The following is a 22,839-nucleotide window of genomic DNA, read 5'->3' on the forward strand; positions in this document are numbered from 1 at the left end:
TTTAGATCAAATGCCTTAATGCTTATATATGTGTGTGTAGTTTGCCAACAGTAGTGATTTTACCTAGAAGCATAGGTAAGGACCTTTTATAGACATTTAAAAATGTGACCTTTTTTCTTATTGAGAATATGTTTTCCCTACATGCCTTTGTTTTAATAACATGTTTTTTTTAAAATATCAGCATTTTCACTTCTGTATTGATATAACAGGTTTGTGTTACGAATAATGGTATTTGTGTTTTTAAAATAGATCATTTGTATGTCTTTCACTGAGTCTATAAATGAGAACCTCTTGGTTCAGTAAGATAGTCTGTGAATGAGGTTCTGTGTAGGTAGGACTTCTTTATTATTAGCCATTAAATAGAACAGTACATATTGATGGAAATCATGGGTGGAGATCATTGTGGAGATCATCATTCTAATACCTTTGCCTTTATTTTAGTCCAGTGGGTCTCAAACTGTAATGTGCTGGACCACTAGTATATATCACCTGGACCCCATATGCAGATTCTATTTAAAAAGGTACAACATGGGGCCACCCAAGCAGATCTGTATTAGAAACAAGTTCCATAGCTGATTCTAATGCTCATTGAATTTTGAGAATCACTACCTTAGAAATATTTTTATTGTGTTTTACTTTTAAATAGTTTGACTTGGAAGAAATTGCAGAAATAGTGCAGAGGTTTCCCTGTGCCTTCCTCCAAGCTTTTCCCAATAATAATGTCTTACATAACCATAGTACCTTATCAAAACCAGGGAAGTGACTTTGGTACAATACTGTTAACTTAGGTACAGACCTTATTTAGATTTCATCAGCTTTTACATGCATTCTTTATTATTTTTAAAAATTTGTCTTGATTTATAATTCTATGAAATTTTATTACATGTGTAGATTCGCATGACATTCCACAATCAGAATACAGAACTGTTGCATCACCATAAAGGAACTCCCTCACGTTACTCTTTTTTTTTTAAAAAAAATAAATTTATTTATTTATTTTATTTTTGGCTGTGTTGGGTCTTCACTGCTGCGCGTGGGCTTTCTCTAGTTGCGGCGAGCGGGGGCTCCTCTTCGTTGTGGTGCATGGGCTTCTCATTGCAGTGGCTTTTCTTGATGCGGAGCATGGGCTCTAGGCGCGAGGGCTTCAGTAGTTGTGGCATGCGGGCTCAGTAGTTGTGGCTCACGGGCTCTGGAGCACAGGCTCAGTAGTTGTGACGCATGGGCTTAGTTGCTCCATAGCATGTGGGATCTTCCTGGACCAGGGCTCGAACTCGTGTCCCCTGCATTGGCAGGCAGGTTCTTAACCACTGCACCACCAGGGAAGCCCCCTTATGTTACTCTTAATAGTTACACCTTGCCTCCAATCCTGGCAGCCAGTGATCTGTTTTCTATGACCATAAGTGTCACTTTGGGACTCACTGGCTTTTTCACTCAGCATAATGCCCTTGAGATTATCCAAGATGTTGAGTGTATCAAGGCTTGCTTTTTTATTGCTGAGTAGTATTCCATTGTATGGATGCATCACAGTTTGTTTATTCATTCTCACCTTGGAGTACATTTGGGCTGTTCCCTGTTTGGGTTTGTTATGAGGAGAGCTGCAATAAACATTGACATACAGGTTTTATGCAAACTAAGTCTTTGTTTCTCTCATGTAAATACCTAGGAATAGATTGCTGGGTCATATGGTATGAGTATGTAGCTTCATATTACACTGCCAAACCATTTCCCGAAGTGGCTGTGCCATTTTGCACTCACCTTGTTCAAGTCACCTATGAGAGATCTAGTTTCTCCACATTCTTGTCTGTACTTGATATTTTCAGTAGTTTTAATTTAGGTGCACAGTGGTATTTCATCATAGCTTTAATTTGCATTTCCCTAAATGGATAATAATGTTGAGAATCTTTTCATGTGCTTCTTTCTCACATCCTCTTTGGTAAAGTGTTCAAACCTTTGCCCATTTTATGATTGGATTCTTTGTTTTCTTACTGTCACGTTTCGAGAGCTCTGTCTATATTCTGGATATAAGTCTTTTTGTTGGCTATGTGACTTACAAATATTTTCTCCCAGTCTGTGGCTTGTCTTTTTAGGTTCATAACTGGGTCTTTCACAGAGCCAAAATTTTACTTTTTGATGAAGTTTAGTTTCTTGATATTTTAAAAATCTTACGGATTGTGTCTTTGATGTCATGTCTGAGATTCGTTTGCCTAAGCCTTAGTCCCAAGGATTTTCTCCTACATTTTGATCTAAACATTTTATAATTTTATGTTCTACATTTAGATCAACTTTAGGTTAATTTTTGTATAAGGTGCTACTTTAGCTTTTAATATTTCTAAACTGTGAGACACTATTTCCAAGTAGTTTTTCTAGCCAGTGTTTGACAAAACTTGTAGCTGGGAAACTTAACTTGGAAAATCCATTCCAAGGACTTTTCTTTATCAGTATGCAGTGAATGTTATGCCTTTGAATACGGTTTATGCCAACACACACTACTCCTCAACATAGATTTAAAACTTTAACAGAGACTGATGACTAAATGCTGTTTAGTATTTACCAAAGTACATATTTCAGAGTAGATTATTGAGATTGTGACTTGAAAGCAACTTCTGCTTTCATTTTATGGTTGGTTAATCTACCAGTGTGCTTGCTTGGCTGACATATACATTCCCACTGTTTAACATGCATATGTGCATATATTTTAATAATTATAACATCCACATTTCAGTTCCTTACCTAGCGTGCTTTTGAAAATTGAAAAAACATTCCAACTAAGAACTTTTTTTTTTTTAAAGTCAGTGTTTGTAGAGCAGTTTTAGGTTCACATTAGAACTCAGCAGAAGATACAGGTTTCCCATAGACCCCTGTCCCCACACATGCACAGCCTCCCCCATTGTCAGTATTCCTCACCAGAGTGGTACAGTTGTCACAGCTGAACCTACACTGACACATCATAATCACCCGAAGTCTATAGTTCACATTAGTAATCACTCTTGATGTACATTCTACAGGTTTTGACAAAAACATAATGACATGTATTCATCTTTATAGTATCATGTAGGGTATTTTCACTGCTCTAAAAATGCTCTGTGCTCCACCTGTTCATCTCTCCCCACAACTCCTGGCAACCACTCGTCTTTTTTATTGTCTCCATATTTTTGCCATTTCCAGAATGTAATATAGTTGGAATTATACAATATGCAGCCTTTTCAGACTGGCTCTTTGCATTTAGTAATATGAAATTAAGACTCCTCCATGTTTTTTAATGACAACAGCTCATTTCTTTTTTAGTGGAAAAAATGGAAATAATGGGATAATATTCCATTGTCTGAACATACCATAGTTTATTTGTCCATTGGCCTACTGAAGGACATCTAGGTTGCAAACTAAGAACATTTTAACTTCCTTTTAGAGAAGAAAATTTCTTTTTTTACATTTACTATTTTGTTGTTTCAGAGAACATAATAAGTAAAACAAGTCTATTGTGGATGATTTTTTCATCTTAAATTTCATAAGTATTTAACCTCTTTTGAAAAAGTGGAAATATAACTTTATAGGGCTTTTTATACTTAATTTTTATATGGCAAAGAAAAAAGAAGCCCAAAAAGTTTGGCATAGTCCTCTCTCCCCATGTTTTTTTAATCATTTTTGAATTTTTAAATTGTAGTGTCAAGCACATTTTTTATTTACCTTTTCAGACTAACTTCCATAAACGGCACTAACTCTTCCATATATCAGTACATTGCCTGCAAGGCAACAAATATGAAGTTCAAAGGAAGCTTTCAGTAGATGATGCTGAGCCCAGTTGCTACTGACATGTATTACCTACTGAGCAGAAGCCTATGCACAGAGTGAATGGGGCATCAAGTGAGCACTGGGTCATGGTTTTGAAGTTCCAGTTTGTTTTAGAGAAAAATTACTTGCTAATCTCTATAAATGTTTAAGAATTTAATAAGATACTAATTTTTTTAAAAAAGGATAACACTTGTTAGGGGATTATCTATGTAAAACACTTGCACAGTTCCTGGAACTAGATAGGCATTCAGTTAAGTTAGTTTTTGTAGGGTCCATTTAGGATATCTTTGAAATTGTTTGGTTGGACTTATTTCATTTTTAAGCTACTGGTATTAGAGGACCTCATGTGGTATTTCTTTAATCTACCCAGATTCTTTCTATAGCACTGAGAACACAGTGGGTGCCCAATAATATGGTTGACTGTCTTGTGACTCATTGTTTACATTGCTTTCAAGCCTGTTTTTCAACTTTGCTTATTTGTTTTGATGAAGTTTTTATCTCCTCCTTGATACGCCTTTTTCTACTGAAGGCTTTTCTCATCTCTCTTCTTGTTGATGTTTGACTTTCTTAACTGTGCGTAAAATAAACATCCCACATAAGATATTTAGGAAAACCCTGAGACAAGCTGAAATTGCAGCAACATTTATGGGACAGATATGAGAAATTTAATATTTAATTTTTAATGTATAGATACACTTTCCTACTCTATATCTTTGTGTGGGGTTTCCTCGAGTGTGTATATATATGTGAAAATGTATTCACTTATATTTGTACATTTTTCTGTGTATAAATTGTAACTCAGTGAAAAATATCAAGAGAAATTTATGTTTTCCTTCCTTCCATAAGGACCTTCCTTCTTAGAGAAAAGGAAGCAAAAATATAATGGGGTGGCTCAAGATGGCGGAATAGAAGGACATGCGCTCACTCCCTCTTGTGAGAGCACCAGAATCACAGCTAACTGCTGAACCATCATCCACAGGAAGACACTGGAACTCACCAAAAAAGATACCCTACATCCAAAGACAAAGAGACTGCAATGAGACTGTAGGAGGGGCGCAATCACAGTAAAATCAAATCCCATAACCTCTGAGTGGGTGACTCACAAACTGGAGAACAATTATACCACAGAAGTTCACCCACTGGAGTGAAGGTTCTGAGCCCCACATCAGGCTTCCCAACCTGCGGGTCTGGCAATGGGAGGAGGAGTTCCCAGAGAATCACCACTTGAAGGCTAGTGGGATTAGTTTGCAGGACTTTGACAGGACTGAGGGAAACAGAGACTCTATTCTTGGAGGGCACGCACAAAGTAGTGTGTGCATCGGGACCCAGGGGAAGGAGCAGTGACCCCATAGGAGACTGAACCAGACCTACCTGTTAGTGTTGGAAGGTCTCCTGCAGAGGTGGGAGCTGGGGACAAGGACACTGGCAGCAGAAGTTCTGGGAAGTATTCCTTGGCGTGAGCCCTCCCAGAGTCCGCCATTAGCCCCACCAAAGAGCCTGTAGCCTCCAGTGCTGGGTCGCCTCAGGCCAAACAACCAATAGGGAGAGAAGTCAGGCCCACCCATCAGCAGACAAGCAGATTAAAGTTTTACTGAGCTCTGGGCACCAGAGCAACACCCAGCTCTACCCACCACCCGTCCATCCCATCAGGAAACTTGCACAAGCCTCTTAGATAACCTCATCCACCAGAGGACAGACAGCAAAAGCAAGAAGACCTACAATCCTGCAGCCTGTGGAACAAAAACTACATTCACAGAAAAACAGACAAAATGAAAAGGCAGAAGGCTATGTAGCAGATGAAGGAACAAGATAAAACCACAGAAAAACAACTAAATGAAGTGGAGATTTGCAACCTTCCAGAAAAAGAATTCAGAATAATGATAGTGGAGATGATCCAGGACCTTGGAAAAAGAATGGAGGCAAAGATCGAGAAGATGCAAGAAATGTTTAACAAAGACCTAGAAGAATTAATTGTTCAGAGATGAACAATACAATAACTGAAATGAAAAATACACTAGAAGGAATCAATAGCAGAATAACTGAGGCAGAAGAATGGATAAGTGACCTGGAAGACAGAATGGTGGAATTTACTGCCGTGGAACAGAAAAAAGAATGAAAAGAAATGAAGACAGCCTAAGAGACCTCTGGGACAACATTAAGCACACCAACATTCGCATTATAGGGGTCCCAGAAAGAGAAGACAGAGAGAGAAAGGACCCGAGAAAATATTTGAAGAGATTATAGTTGAAAACTTCCCTAACATGGGAAAGGAAATAGCCACCCAAGTCCAGGAAGCACAGACAGTCCCAGGCAGGATAAACCCAAGGAGAAACATGCCGAGACACGTAGTAATCAAATTGACAGAAATTAAAGACAAAGAAAAATTATTAAAACTAGCAAGGGAAAAACGACAAATAACATACAAGGGAACTCCCATAACATTAACAACTGATTTCTCAGCAGAAATTTTACAAGCCAGAAGGGAGTGGCATGATATATTTAAAGTGATGAAAGGGAAGAATCTACAACCAAGATTATTCTACCCGGCAAGGATCTCATTCAGATTTGATGGAGAAATCAAAAGCTTTACAGACAAGCAAAGCTAAGAGAATTCAGCACCACCAAACCAGCTCTACAACAAATGCTAAAGGAACTTCTCGTAAGTGGGAAACACAAGAGAAGAAAAGGACCTACAAAAACAAACCCAAAACAATTAAGAAAATGGTAATAGGAACATATGTATCGATAATTACCGTAAACATGAATGGATTAAATGCTCCAACCAAAAGACACAGGCTGGTTGAATGTATACAAAAACAAGACTGCTATATATGCTGTCTACAAGAGACCCACTTCAGACCTTGGGACACATATAGACTGAAATTGAGGGGATGGAAAAAGATAGGCCATGAAAATGGAAATCAAAAGAAAGCTGGAGTAGCAATACTCATATCAGATAAAATAGACTTTAAAATAAAGAACGTTACAAGAGACAAAGAAGGACACTACATAATGATCAAGTGATCAATTCAAGAAGAAGATATAACAATTATAAATATATATGCACCTAATATAGGAGCACCTCAATACATAAGGCAAATGCTAACAGCTCTAAAAGAGGAAATTGACAGTAACACAATAACAGTGGGGGACTTTAACACCTCACACCAATGGACAGATCATCCAGACAGAAAATTAATAAGGAAACACAAGCTTTAAATGACACAATAGACCAGATAGATTTAATTGATATTTATAGGACATTCCATCCAAAAACAGCAGATTACACTTTCTTCTCAAATGCACATGGAACAGTCTCCAGGAGAGATCACATCTTTCTTTTTTATCTTTTAAAGAGACAGCCTTGGGCTTCCCTGGTGGCTCAGTGGTTGAGAACCTGCCTGCCAATGCAGGGGACACGGGTTCGAGCCCTGGTCTGGGAGGATCCCACATGCTGCGGAGCAACTGGGCCCGTGAGCCACAACTGCTGAGCCTGTGCGTCTGGAGCTTGTGCTCCGCAGCAAGAGAGGCCACGACAGTGAGAGGCCCGCGCACCGCGATGAAGAGTGGCCTCCGCTCGCCGCAACTAGAGAAAGCCCTCTCACAGAAACGGAGACCCAACACAGCCAAAAATAAATAACTTAATTAATTAAAAAAAAAATAAAGAGACAGCCTTTATTTAAGGATTTTTACATTGAAGACTTCAAAAAGTGGTAGGTTTTTAGAACTTATTTACCTGTATTTAAAAGGAACTGTTGACAAAGATTTGCCAGAAATAATCTGAACAAGTGGGAAAATGCAGTTAATACTACTGAAACCTACTAAAATAACTCCAGGACATATGGTTTATCCAACATAAGGATACCTCTCAATGCTGTCACTGACATGAAACTGACTGCTTCTTTTCTAAACACACAGTGGTTTAATTAACAATATTCAGTCACTTCTTTCCTGAATATATAAAAATTAAAATACCAGTTAAAAAACTAATATATTCTTCTCTGTCAATGTTTCTTACAGGTACAATTTCAATATTTTCATTCAGTAGTGGTGTGGTTTAAGAGATTTTTCATTCACACGTCAAACAACAATCCACCCAAAGGGAACTGATAGTCTACAGGCTCCTAGTGCAAATAAAGAGTTCAGGAATGCAGCAACTGGCCTTTCTAAAATACAAAACGGATAAAATTCTTAGAAGATACATGCAATAAGCTCTACTAAGCAGCTGGTCACAGAACTAGAACATCTGATCATTTTCCTGGTGATTTCAATGGGACTACAGATATTTCCAAACTCAACTTGAACTCTCATCTTAGGCTTTGTATTTTGCTTTTCCAGTTTTGCTAATGACACAAACATGATTCAAATCCCTGAAGTATTCATTACAGTCAAGGGCATATCCTACAACAAACTTGTCTGGAATTTCAAATCCAGCAAAGTCTGGTTTATATCCAACACTTTGAGGGGTCCTTTTCACCAGCCAGCTTGCAACCTTGACCAGCTTTGGATTATGCTGCTTGACCAAGGAAAGCAAGGTTTGCACTGTTTTGCCAGTGTCAATTATATCTTCAACAATCAAGACATTCTTTCCAGTGAAAGTTGAGAGATCATCTTCACCAATTACTTTTATGTCACCTGTTGACTGGTCATTACAATAGCTCTTCAGTCTGATAAAATCTACAGTTATAGGTATAGATCTATCACTATTTCTGTTTAGTGCTTTGATGTAATCCAGCAGGTCAGCAAAGAATTTATAGCCCCCCTTGAGCACACAGAGGGCCATGATGTGATGGCCTCCCATCTCCTTCATCACATCTTGAGCCAGCCATTTGGTCCTGTCCATAATTAGTCCATGAGGAATAAACACCTTTTCCAAGTCCTCAGCATAATGATTAGGTATACAAAATAAATCTAGGTCATAACCTGGTTCATCATCACTAATCACGATGCTGGGGCTGTGGGTCACCATAACGGAGCTGGCTGGTGTGCGGGCTGAGGGAAGACTGGGGAGGAGGAAGCCAACAGCAGGGCCAAGCAGGAGGCGGCACCACGTGGGAAAGCCCAGGATAGATCACATCTTGGGTCACAAATCAAGCCTTGGTATATTTATGAAAATTGAAATCCTATCAGGCATCTTTTCCAACCACAATGCTGTGAGATTAGAAATCAATTACAGGGGAAAACCGGTAAAAAACATAAACACATGGAGGCTAAACAGTAAGTTACTATATAACCAAGAGATCACTGAAGAAATCAAAGAGGAAATCAAAAAATACCTGGAGACAAATGACAATGAAAACATGACGATCCAAAACCTATGGAATGCAGCAAAAGCAGTTCTAAGAGGGAAGTTTATAGCAATACAAGCCTACCTCAAGAAACAAGAAAAATCTCAAACAATCTAACCTTACACCTAAAGGAACTAGAGAAAGACGAACAAAACCCAAAGTTAGTAGAAGGAAAGAAATCATGAAGATCAGAGCAGAAATAAATGAAATAGAAACAAAACAATAGCAAAGATCAATAAAACTAAAAGCTGGTTCTTTGAGAAGATAATCAAAATTGATAAACCATTAGCCAGATTCATCAAGAAAAAGAGAGAGGACTCAAATCAATAAAATTAGAAATGAAAAAGGAGAAGTTACAAAGGACACCACAGAAATAGAAAACATCGTAAGAGACTACTACAAGAAACTCTATGCCAATAAATTGGACAACCTAGAAGAAATGGACAAATGCTTAGAAAGGTATAACATTCCAAGACTGAACCAGGAAGAAATAGAAAATATGAACAGACCAATCACAAGTAATGAAATTGAAACTGTGATTAAAAATCTTCCAACAAACAAAAGTCCAGGACCAGATGGCTTCACAGGTGAATTCTATCAAACATTTAGAGAAGGGCTAACACCCATCCTTCTCAAACTCTTCCAAAAAATTGCGGAGGAAGGAACACTTCCAAACTCATTCTACGAGGCCACCATCACCCTGATACCAAAACTAGACAAAGATATTGCAAAAAAAGAAAATTACAGATCAATATCAGTGATGAATATAGATGCAAAAATCCTCAACAAAATACTAGCAAGCAGAATCCAAATGTGATACACAATATTAACAAATTGAAGAATAAAACTCATGTGATCATCTCAATAGATGCAGAAAAAGCTTCTGACAAAGTTCAGCACCCATTTATGATAAAAACTCCAGAAAGTGGGCATAGAGGGAACCTACCTCGACATAATAAAGGCCATATATGACAAACCCACAGCCAACATCATTCTCAAAGGTGAAAAACTGAAAGCATTTCCTCTAAGATCAGGAAGAGGACAAGGATGTCCACTCTCACCACTATTATTTAACATAGTTTTGGAAGTCCTAGCCACGGCAATCAGAGAAGAAAAATAAAAGGAATCAAAATTGGAGAAGAAGAAGTAAAACTGTTACTGTTTGCAGGTGACATGATATTTTACACAGATAATCCTGAAGATGCCACCAGAAAACTATTAGAGCTAATCAATGAATTTGGTAAAGTTGCAGGATACAAAATTAATGCACTGAAATCTCTTGCATTCCTATACACTAACAGCAAAAGATCAGAAAGAAATTAAGAAAACAATCCCATTCACCGTTGCAACAAAAAGAATAAAATACCTAGGAATAAACCTACCTAAGGAGGTAAAAGACCGGTACTCAGAAAACTATAAGACACTGATGAAAGAAATCAAAGATGACACAAACAGATGGAGAGATATACCATGTTCTTGTATTGGAAGAATCAATATTGTGAAAATGACTATACTATCCAAAGCAATCTACAGATTCAATGCAATCCCTATCTAATTACCAGTAGCATTTTTTACAGAACTAGAACAAAAAATCTTAAAATTTGTATGGAGACCCAAGAGACCCTGAGTAGCCAAAGCAGTCTTGAGGGAAAAAAACGGAGCTGGAGGAATCAGACTCCCTGACTTCAGACTCTACTACAAAGCTACAGTCATCAAGACACTATGGTACTGGCACAAAAACAGACATATAGATCAATGGAGCAGGATAGAAAGCCCAGAGACAAACCCATGCACCTATAGTCAAATAATCTATGACAAAGGAAGCAAGGATATACAATGGAGAAAAGACAGCCTCTTCAATAAGTGGTGCTGGGAAAACTGGACAGGTACATGTAAAAATATGAGATTAGAACACTCCCTAACACCATACACAAAAATAAACTCAAAATGGATTAGAGACCTAAATATAAGACTGGACACTCTAAAACTCTTAGAGGAAAACATACGAAGAACACTCTTGGACATAAATCACAACAAGATCTTTTTTGACCCACTTCCTAGAGTAATGGAAATAAAACCAAAAATAAACAAATGGGACCTAATGAAACTTGAAAGCTTTTGCACAGCAAAGGAGATTATAAACAAGACAAAAAGACCACCCTCAGAACGGGAGAAGATATTTGCAAACAAATCAACGGACAAAGGATTAATCTCCAAAATATATAAATAGCTCATGCAGCTCAATATTAAAAAAACAAACAACCCAATCAAAAAATGGGCAGAAGATCTAAACAGACATTTCTCCAAAGAAGACATACAGATGACCAAGAAGCACATGAAAAGCTGCTCAACATCACTAATTATTAGAGAAATGCAGATCAAAACTACAATGAGGTACCACCTCACACCAGTTAGAATGGGCATTATCAGAAAATCTACAAACAACAAATGCTGGAGAGGGTGTGGAGAAAAGTGAACCCTCTTGCGCTGTTGGTGGGAATGTAAATTGATACAGCCACTATGGAGAACAGTACGGAGATTCCTTAAAAAACTAAAAATATGGCCCAGTAATCCCACTACTGGGCATATACCCAGAGAAAGCCATAGTTCAAAAAGACACATGCACCCCAATGTTCATTGCAGCACTATTTACAGTAGCCAGGTCATGGAAGCAACGTAAATGCCGATCAAAAGATGAATGAATAAAGAAGAAATGGTACATATATTTAATGGAATATTACTCTGCCATAAAAAGGAACGCAATTGGGTCATTTTTAGAAATGTTGATGGACCTAGAGACTGTCATACAGAGTGAAGTAAGTCAGAAAGAGAGAAACAGATATCGTATATTAACACATATATGTGGAATCTAGAAAAATGGTACAGTTGAACTGGTTTGCAAGGCAGAAATAGAGACAAGAGATGTAGAGAACAAACGTATGGACAACAAGGGGGGGAAGTGGGGGGCGGGGTGGGATGAATTGGGAGATTCGGGTTGACATATACACACTAATATGTATAAAATAGATTAATAAGAACCTGCTTATAAAGAGATAAATAAAATTTAAAAAAAGAAGCAATGCGATGTTTGTAAAAATGCTAACCATATAAAGCTAAGTTGGGATGTAAAAAAATATATATAATGGGAATTTAAATTTGGAAAAGTTATTATTATACTTTGGGACTACTTTTAAGATTGTTACATTGAGCGATTCTGAGAACTTTCTGAATTTACACGAACTTGATTGACCTAAGTAGCAACCTTCTGGCAGTGTTTCAGACATTACAGAGTTCTTAGGAAAGTAAATCATTAACTCTCATTGAATACCTACTATCTGTCAGGCGTTGTACTAGACTAGTGGTTCTCAAACTTGGCTGCACTTTAGAATTGCTTGGGGAGATTTTAAAATTCCCATAGCCAGTAAATCAGAATTTCCGGGTGTGGGGCCTGAACCTCAGCATTTTATGAAAGTCCTCAGGTGAGTCCATTGTGTAGCCAAATTTGAGCACCACTGGGTGAAGCGTGGGCTGAGATGGGTGGGGCTAGGTGTTGGCCCCCCCTTTTCAGTGGTCGGAGAACCACTATACAAGGAGGACACATTTGATCTGCTGTCTGGATGAGCTGAAGGAGCAGGCAGTTTGAAATTCTGTGGTGAAAACATTTGGGGCAGAGGGAGCAGCTCTGCAAGTCCCTCAGATGTGAAGGAAGGGAAGGAAGGCCAGTGTGAATTATATAGGGAGTTGCAACTGTGTAAATAGAAGGGAGGTTGGCAGGGGCTGGCTCAGTGATTTCTTAGACGTTAGCATGCATCAGAAGCTCTTGGAGAATTTTGTTGAAGGTGCATTGCAGGGCTTTACCCTCTGTGTTTCTTATTATTTAGGTCCGGGATAGGGCCTGAGAATTTGCATTTCTAACAAGGTCCCAGGTGGTGCTCTGAAATCACACTTTGAGAACCACCAGGCTGGCTCATCTAGGGCTTTGCAAACCAAGAACAGGAATTTGGTTTTATTCTCGATGTATTGGGAGACCAGTGAAGGGTCAGAGATGTGACGTGGTCTGATTTACATATTTAAAAGATCACTCTTGGGCTTCCCTGGTGGCTCAGTGGTTAAGAATCTGCCTGCCAGTGCAGGAGACACGGGTTCAAGCCCCGCTCCAGGAAGATCCCACGTGCCGCGGAGCAACTAAGCCCGTGCGCCACAACTTCTGAGCCTGCGCTCTAGAGCCCGTGAATCACAACTGCTGAGCCCATGCGCCACAACTACTAGAGCCTGCGTGCCTAGAGCCCGTGCTCTGCAACAAGAGAAGCCACCGCAGTGAGAAGCCCGTGCACCACAATGAAGAGTAGCCCCCGGTTGTCACAACTAGAGAAAATCCACGTGCAGCACTGAAGACCCAGTGCAGCCAAAAATAAATAAGTAAAAATAAATATATTAAAAAAAAAAAAGATCACTCTTGACTACTGCAGAGAATAATACATTTTAAGGGACAAGAGCCGAAAGCGGGGAGACAAGTCAGGAGGCTGTTGGAACAGTCCAATCAAGAGCTGATAGCTTAATTGCCAGGGTGGTAGCAGAGGAACTGGTGAAAAGTATACAGGTTCAGGATGTGTTTTAGAGCTAAAAGCCCACAAGACTTGAAAATGAATTGGAAATAGGAGATAGGCATAGAGAGGAATTAAAATATGCCTAGAATTTTTGCTTGAGTTAACAAGGTGGTTAGTGTGGAGCCATTCCCAGGGATGGGGGGGGACTGGGGGGACGCTTGGATGAGAATTGGGGGTAGAGAGGAGACACAAGAGTTTTGATTCTGAGATACCTATGGGACATTCAAATGGCAAAGACCATGAGATTATTGGGCATATAAGTCAGAACTCAATAAACAGGTCAGGGTTGGAGATGTGAATTAGAGAGTTATCAACTTGCAGATGGTATTTAAAGCCATGGAATTTCATGAAATTACTTGGGCCTGAGGATTGTAGAAGAGAAGAGAAGGGGGCAGACAAGGAGCCCTGGGGTGGCCTCGACACTTAGAAATCAGACAAAGAGATAAGGGCATTGAGACTGAGGAGTTGGCAGTAAAGAAGGAGGAAAACAGTAGGTTGTATTGTCACACAAAGCCAAGGGAAGAGAATCCCAAGCAGAGGGCTTGAGCAGCTGTGAAGTGTGTCCTTATTGGAATTTAGGCGCTTACTCAGTGTGAGATGAGATATATAATTATCTATTAGATTTGAACACACATAGATGATTGGTGACCTTGACAAGAGAAATGTCTGTTAAGAGTCATATAATGCCTTGGAACTCCCCTTGTTGCCTTTTGTCACTGCTTATCTTTTAAAGCCACTTAGATATATTTACTTTGATTAAATATAAGGCTCATCAAGAAAAGGGACCTTTTGTTCTTAATTGCATTCCCTCAAGCACATAGCACAATGTTATGCCCACCATTGGGACAGATTTTTGTTTAATATAATCTCTTGTCTCATTAAACCCAGAGAGACACACTAAGAAATTGTTTTGAAGAACTGATCTCCACTTTATACTTGAAATGCGTAAGGTAGGACCCATCAAAACATTGCCAGATACTGTACTTCTAAGGACTGTCTTGTCAACACTTACCATGATGCATCTAATGTTTGATAGCCCTCTGTACTGAGAGAGGGTGGCTGTTAAATTTCTTTTTGGTCATTAGAATGTGATACTTTAAAAACCTATTGTTTTAAGACTTATAATTCCATTCTTTTATTTTGTCTTTAATATCAAAGCTGTATTTTTGTATAGTATTTCTCTGAATCTATGAGGATACTATATAAATAAAGCAAACAGATGAGAGCCCATTGGACTTGTAGCTTATTAAGGATGCAAGTATTGATATGTCTCATATACAATTGAAAGATTTGAGGTATTTGAGTAGATTTCTGTTGTTTTGCTGAGCGTCTCTTTTATTCCTTTTCATTTATTTTAAGGATATTAATATTGACAGGGGTGGAGTGATGATTACAGTGGACACATGATTTTGAAGTGCTTTGCAGATCAAGTGATAAAAAAATCAATCAGTAGTGGTAGCAGGATACCATTCAAATGGTAATTTGAATTCTCTGTTAAAATTAAGTTTGGCTATTTTAAAGATCAGTTATTGCATAACGTGGAAATCGTACCTTAATTTTCATTATGAACGTTGAATATAATATTGAGATAATTTTCATGAATAAAACAACGCTTTACCTAAATGATAATTTACTGTGGCTTGTTATTTTTAGGGCTTGATTAGTGAATTTTTGTGTTGACACAGAAAAGTTTTCTATCTCAAATATCTTTTCCGTATAACCTTCTCTCCACCACCCTTGTGTAAAATTTGTTGCTGTAACTGTTGAAGGTAGTGGCCTCTGAGGAGCTTATGTGGAAATCCCTTGAGCAGGAAACTGGCCCAAACATCATTCCCATTTAAAAGGCTGGGGGGACTTCAATGGCAGTTACTGCATTTTTAATATATTAATGAAAACTAGCATTCGTCTAAGCCGTAAACTTGTTATTGCATGTTGATGTATTACTCTGCTTTACCAGAATTTCCTATGCTTAGATTATGTTAAAAGCTTTGATTATTTTCACTGTACTTTTGGCTTTGGGGGACATTTAATTTAATTTTGTTATCATTTCCAAGCATCTCAACTAAGAAATGTAAAACATTGGGAGAGATGAGTAGGTAGAAGGTATTTTAAAGCTTTTGCTGGTGAGTAAGAGATCAAGTAAGTTAACAAAGTCTTAAATCTACTTAGGATTCAGGCCAAATCCAGGCCTCTGCCTGGTATTCTTTTCACTAGACTATACCATGTAGTGAGCAAACTTTAACTGGATAGACACATTCCTGAATTTAATGTAAATGGATCGCAGTCGGGAACCAACATATAAATGATCCTACAGGCTCTTCCTCCTGAATACTACTATTCTTTCAAGAACTGAGTCCCTTTTTTCTTTGAAGTTACCTTAATACCTGCCTTCCCATCCCCACAGAGCTCATTTTAGCTTGCTCTCATTGCTCTGAGTCTTCAAGGTTACCCATCTGTTTTATGACACTTCGTTTTTTTGCTTTGTATATGTTGTTTAATTACTTACATATTGCATCTTCCCTGTTGGATTTCTAATTCACTGTGGAAGGATCTTGGTTTGATTCCCAATATGCTTTCCAATTTTCAGGACCAAAGGTGACAAATGCTTTATTATAATAATAGAGAACACTAAGATGTTCTTAATAGAAGTTCCATGTAAGTAATATTTCAGCAAATGCTTTGTTCTGCTTTCCTTTTTTTTAAGTTGGTTTACCTTTAGTAATTTAAGATGGGTTTTGGGGGCTTCCCTAGTGGCACAGTGGTTAAGAACCCGCTTGCCAATGCAGGGGACACGGGTTTGAGCCCTGGTCCGGGAAGATCCCACATGCCGCGGAGCAACTAAGCCCGTGCGCCACAACTACTGAGCCTGAGCTCTAGAGCCCACGAACCACAACTACTGAGCCCGTGTGCCACAACTACTCTAGGCCCGTGTGCCTAGAGCCTGTGCTCCGCAACAAGGGAAGCCACCACAGTGAGAAGCCTGCGTACCGCAATGAAGAGTAGCCCCCACTCGCCACAACTAGAGAAAGCCCGCGCACAGCAACGAAGACCCAAATGCAGCCATAAATAAATAAACTTATAAGATGGATTTTCATCATAAGACTCAAAGTACCTTAGGAAATAAGACAGTCATACATATAAGCACATTAAAACTGTTAGAGTTCATTGCGGTGTGCAATAGACAGGGAAAATGTACCAAGGAATTGTGATTCAATATGAACCTCGAAGGATAGATAATACAGGTAAAGGCAGAGAGAATGGGAAGGGCATTCAAACGGTGACTTGGGGGAGCAAAACTTGGAGATGGAAAGGTGCCTTCAATGATGAAAGCAGGGGATGAGGAGGTGATGGTAGCAGCAGGAGGTGCCTATCAGACCTTCTATGGTACCACTTCTCTTTTTTTTTTTTTTTTTTGGGGTACGCGGGCCTCTCACTGTTGTGGCCTCTCCCGTTGCGGAGCACAGGCTCCGGACGCGCAGGCTCAGCGGCCATGGCTCACGGGCCTAGCCTCTCCGCGGCATGTGGGATCTTCCCGGACCGGGGCACAAACCCGTGTCCCCTGCATCAGTAGGCGGACTCTCAACCACTGCACCACCAGGGAAGCCCAGGTACCACTTCTCTTGAAAGCCAAGTCCATTTTGTGGGCAAGGTTGTTCTTGATGCTTTACCTACCTGCGCGTGGTGGCTGGGCTCGTCTTCTGACCTTCCTTGTGAAACTCTTCTAAAGCCCTAAGGTTCCCAGTTATTCCTTGCTAGTAAGTCCAGTGTATAGTTTTCAACACTCATCTTCTTAAAAATAAAACATAATCAGTTTCTAAAACCTGACACAGCTAATTCTGAGTACCTTGGTGGTAAGACCTTTTTTCCTTCCCAGTTACGTGCTTAGGTACCTCATCTTTGTGGGAAGTATTCACTGAATGCATTCATTCAGTAAATATGAGTGCCTACCATGTGGCAGACATTATTCTAGAGATTTTACACATTAGCAAGTATGTGTGACACCAGGCGGTGGAGACAAGAACCTATACTCATGGGATTAATTACTCTAATGGAAGGAGACAGGATAAAAAAGTATGTTAGTTGCCCTGACAAGCCCTCGGACAAAAGTAAGGCAGAGAAGTAGAGGTGTTAATCTTAAGGTCAGGAACGGACTCTGCAGAGGAACCTGAGTAGGAATTGTCCTAAGTGTGTTCAAGGAAAAGGCAAGAGGCATAGGATCGGAGTGCAGTGAGCCTAGGGCGAAAGTGGGACAGGGGAGCTTGGAGAGGCTAGAAGTAAGGGACGACAGATTACCAAACTCCAGATCTTATTTTGGCTGAGGTCGGAAGCCGTCGGAGGGTGGGAAAGGAAGTTCTGTGATCAAACTTAACATTTTAAGAGCATCACTCCAGCTGCTATGTTGAGAATAAAGTGTAAAGTGACAAGGTTGGGAGCAGGAAGACCACTTAGCAGCTTGAACAGAGGTGTTTGGTAATCAAGGTTGTTGATGGATTCTGGGTCTATTTATAATATAGAGCTGGCAGAATCTGTCAAGGGATTGGATTGTATGTGTGTGAGAGAGGAGATTTTTGGCCCAAGCACCTGAAAGAATTGAGATTTACTAGGGCTTCCCTGGTGGCGCCGTGGTTGAGATTCCGCCTGCCGATGCAGGGGACACGGGTTCGTGCCCTGGTCCGGGAGGATCCCACATGCCGTGGAGCGGCTGGGCCCGTGAGCCATGGCCGCTGAGCCTGCGCGTCCGGAGCCTGTGCTCCGCAACGGGAGAGACCACAACAGTGAGAGGCCCGTGTACCGCAAAAAGAAAAAAGAATTGAGATTTACTGAGATGGGAAGACTTGGAGAGGAAAACATTTGGTTTGGAGGAGATGGGAAGAGGAATTGGAAGTTTAGTTGGAGATTCCAGTTAGTCATCTGAGTCCAGATGTCAAGTAGGCATTGAATTTATAAATCTGGAGTCTAAGGGAGAGGAGATCCAAGCTGACTATTTGGCATTTAAGATTTTCTTCATATACATTTTGCAAAATTCTTGTTGTATTTATTGTAATAATTTTTTAAAATTTATTTTGGTTGCTACTGTAAAAGAAGTGTTTTCTTTCATTATACTTTGACTAGGTTTTGCTTATGGTTACATAGGCTATTGATGCCGGCATGTATCATTTTGTGCCAAGCCACCTTGCTGAATTCTCTTAATTTATAAAAGCTTTTTCACAGATTCACTGATTTCTCTTCTCCTTTGACTTTTCTGTGGAATTTTACCAAACTCTTCAATTCTGAGAAGTACCACTTTCTTTCATGGCTTGATTTGCTTTCCTTTGCCTAAAATATCAATTATTTCTTGTCTTTTCCTGTGAGTTTCTATTCATTCCCCCAAACCCAACTCATGTTTCCCATCTTGTCAAACATTTCTGGATTCCTAGGAAAGTTTCTCTTCCTATGAGCTGCAGCTGTACCATCTGCAGCTGTACCTGTATCAGAACAATCATCAAAATTTATTCTAATTTTGTATATATCTTTCAGTCCTTTTGGGGAAGGAGAACTGGGTCTTACTGTCTTTACATCCCCAGTGTTTAGCTGAATCTGCTACATGGTTGTCTGTTACAGGATAAATGTTTGTTGAATAGATGAGTAGTCGATTTGGGCAGATTAAAAACATTTGGAAATTGGATAACGTTTTTCTTCATATAGATTTTATACACTTGTTATATTTATTGAAACACTTCTAAAAATTCATTTTTATCACTATTGTAAAAGAAATATTTTCTAAAGTGTAATATAACTTTGCAGTTATACTCCTAAAAATTAAAGGCCTATTATTTTAGAAAATTAATGTAGGAACCTTGTTTCTGTTTTTTCATGATGCTGAGTGCACAAACGTGCTTGGATTTGTAAGACCTTAAATTTTGAAAATACTTAATGGCTGGATGTTACGTATTTACTTCCAAAGAAGGCCTTTTATTTTGCATGGTTTTTATTTTTGCCTAGGAATCATCAAAGCATTGAATTGGCCATGTGTAGAATGTCTACTACTGTTTCTGTTATAAATCAGTTAAGGGGTTGTACTAGTAAGTGACACTGAAACATATTTATTAGAATAATTATTTGTAACATTTTTTATTGAAATAGAAATATACTTTATCAAATAACCAATCACAGTTCACTGTTCATTGCTAAGCACGGTGGGAAATACAGCATGCTTCTTTCTTACAGGGAGTGATAAATGTAGGCAGAGAGATGAAACTGGTACCCAGGAGAAAAAAAATGGGAAAAATGTTACATTTGTGGAATCTGTTGTATGTGCCTTATAGAGAGACACTTGATATAGGGGGGGTGGTAGGAGGGTGTTTTCAGCTAGATTTTGAAGCATAGGTAGAGTTTAATCTGGTTAGAGAGGCAGAATACACTAGATTGGAAACAAATAGAATGAGAGGCACAAAGGTAAGAGGTATTAGGAGGTGTGGAAATGAGATACTGATTTCCATCCTAGGACAGTAAGAATTTTTATAATTTGTTCCACCAAAGAAAATGCAGTACTTTTGCTTTGCTGTAGTGAACACACATTAATTGAATTTAATGAAGGCCGATATCAGATCTCCTTTTTTTTTTTTTTTTGCAGTATGTGGGCCTCTCACTGTTGTGGCCTCTCCCGTTGCGGAGCACAGGCTCTGGACGCGCAGGCTCAGCGGCCATGGCTCACGGGCCCAGCCGCTCCGCGGCATGTGGGATCTTTCCGGACCAGGGCACGAACCCGTGTCCCCTGCATCGGCAGGCGGACTCTCAACCACTGCGCCACCAGGGAAGCCCTCAGATCTCTTTTGTTACCATGTTTCTTTGTACTGCCAAGTAATGCAAGCATATTGTTGAAAACAAACAAATATGCTGATTTTTAAAAGGCAGAAAAAAAGTTTACTTAATTCCATCATCCCTAGTAAGCTAACAGTTAACATTTTAGTGCATTTTTTTCCCTAGGTGTGAAAAACATACATACACACATTTTGTATTTTTATTAAATGAGATCCTATTAGCAAATTATTTTTAAAATACGTATATTTTATTCTCTGTTTTGTTTTTGTTTTAGGAGAAAACCAAAAGCCAAGGCACCGCTTCCTCCAGCTGAGACCAAATACCTTGATGCCTCTTCAGTTGATGATTCTGTAGAATCTTCTGCTTTTATCATGGAACAGAAAGAAAACACGATAGATAAAGATATTGAACTCTTGGTCGTTCTACCTGGGGATATTATCAAATCTACTACTGTTCATGGCAGGTACGATGGAGTGAAGGAAATACCAGGACTTCCCTTTCTTCTTCTGTAATTGAAACCCTCTGTTGTAGACTTCTTGATTTTTTTCTTTGGCAGATACTTTATTCATCACTCAGTTTACTTATCTATTAAAAAAGTAAATGCTAAAAGGTATTAAAATTTTTATAACAATGCTTTAAATATCAAATCTATGAATTCCACAATCCCAGTGAAGTGACTCTTGGAATTTGGAACTATTTTACATTTTGTTAGTCATTTAAAAAAAAATTTTTTTTAATAGCCTTTTCCAGAGGAACAGTCATCAGTTTTATTGATTTTCTAATTCAAACTTACAAAGCAAGCCAGGGACCCATAAGAAAACTCTTTCCCTTCCCTTCCAAATTATTCTTTCTCTTTTAAGCTGCTTCTCCAAATTTGACTTTGCAGAAGTTATTAACTACTCTTAAAAGGTAATACTCTTTTATTTATCAAAACAGATAAATCTGTAAAACTAGCAGGATTTTTCACATCATTGAATGATTTAATAAAGTTATTTAAAATGTGGATAAATTTAATAGAAACATAGAATTAAACTTTAATCCAGCGAGAAGGGAATATGTGATTTAGGAGACTGATTTTTTTTTTTTTTTTTCCCCCGCCCAGTACGAGGGCCTCTCACTGTTGTGGCCTCTCCCGTTGCGGAGCACAGGCTCCGACCGGCCATGGCTCAGGGGCCCAGCCGCTCCGCGGCATGTGGGTTCTTCCCGGACCGGGGCACGAACCCGTGTCCCCTGCATCGGCAGGCAGACTCTCAACCACTGTGCCACCAGGGAAGCCCAGGAGACTGATATTTTTAAAACCTGAATAAAAATTGGAAAAATGGAATAAAGCCAAGTGTAATTTTCCATTTCATTTTGAAGTGGAAAGTTACATGAGTTGTATACTGGGTCTTGTTCCACCTTTCACCTTCAACTACCCGTTTGTTATCCAGAGTCCTGATTTAGAAATTTAAGCTATTTTGACCTGAGTATTGCATGTGTATGTGTATGTATATATGTGTGTGTAGAACGAAAGAATAAGCAGGCAACATATTGAGTACTGCATTTTTGCAATGTGGTTTTACCTAGATGAAATTTATTCAAGATAACCTTAATCTTGAGATTTATTCTTAAGATTATGTACAACTTTATGAATTATTGAAAGTTCATGAAAATAAAAAAGTTCAGCATTAGCAAACAATACATAGTATTGTGTATTAAATTCTCATTAAATTTAAGTCAGTTGCACTTTGCCATTTATTTGGTATTGGAAGTAGTTTTGGAGATGACCCATTGAACCATATTTAGGAGGTTGAGAACCCTGTGACTGACCTTGGTGGGTGTCCACCTTAGATGCAGGTGGGTTTTGCCTCTTCTGAGGGAGGAAGGCATCTTGTAAGTTAGACACAGTGGCCATCGCATCATCTTCAATCCTTGAAATCACACCATTACCCTGGTTTTAATAATGGTAATAATAATAATGGTAATGGATGTGGCTGGGGTAATAAAGGCAATTCCTCTTATGTTCCCTGAATTCAAGGTAATTTTTTTTAAAAGTCAGTATTTTTTCCTTGTTCTTCACTGATGCTGACAGGTAACAATGGTTTCATTATCAGTACTCCTCAAAATTTCATCTTGAATATACCAGTCATCTGTTTATATTGCCATCTTCTCTACTATCAGCCTTCTGGGTTCTTTTGTTTGTTTGTTTGTTTTTAAACCTCAGGGACTTCAGTATTAGAATCACGGGTTTCCCCTCTATCCTGTCACCCATCATAATTACTTTAAACTTTTCCACATGCTACCCTGAGCTAACTTTTCTTCTGTTTCCTTGACTCTGGGAAAATACATCCATAGTGTACATCCCCGGTCCACCT

At 39.0% G+C, this 22,839-nt stretch overlaps 2 protein-coding genes across 7 annotated transcripts in view; one reads left to right on the forward strand and one right to left on the reverse strand.

Annotated features, from left to right (window-relative positions):
* Positions 1 to 22,839, forward strand: part of COBLL1 (cordon-bleu WH2 repeat protein like 1) — a 160,704-nt gene that overhangs the window by 76,547 nt on the left and 61,318 nt on the right. For 5 of the 6 annotated variants that reach the window (XM_060152751.1, XM_060152750.1, XM_060152752.1 and 2 more), the window contains exon 2: positions 20,760 to 20,948. In XM_060152751.1, the coding sequence (XP_060008734.1) occupies positions 20,760 to 20,948 (189 nt within the window). Of the gene's footprint in view, positions 1 to 20,759; positions 20,949 to 22,839 lie in introns of those variants that run through there. The other variant, XM_060152755.1, reaches the window with a different exon arrangement.
* Positions 7,852 to 8,774, reverse strand: LOC132521797 (hypoxanthine-guanine phosphoribosyltransferase-like). Its single transcript, XM_060151471.1, has one exon. The coding sequence runs from the start codon at positions 8,756 to 8,758 to the stop codon at positions 8,102 to 8,104; it is 657 nt and encodes a 218-aa protein (XP_060007454.1). The 5' UTR covers positions 8,759 to 8,774; the 3' UTR covers positions 7,852 to 8,101.

The sequence above is a fragment of the Lagenorhynchus albirostris genome, chromosome 6, assembly GCF_949774975.1.
Source record: "Lagenorhynchus albirostris chromosome 6, mLagAlb1.1, whole genome shotgun sequence".
Lineage (NCBI taxonomy): Eukaryota > Metazoa > Chordata > Mammalia > Artiodactyla > Delphinidae > Lagenorhynchus > Lagenorhynchus albirostris.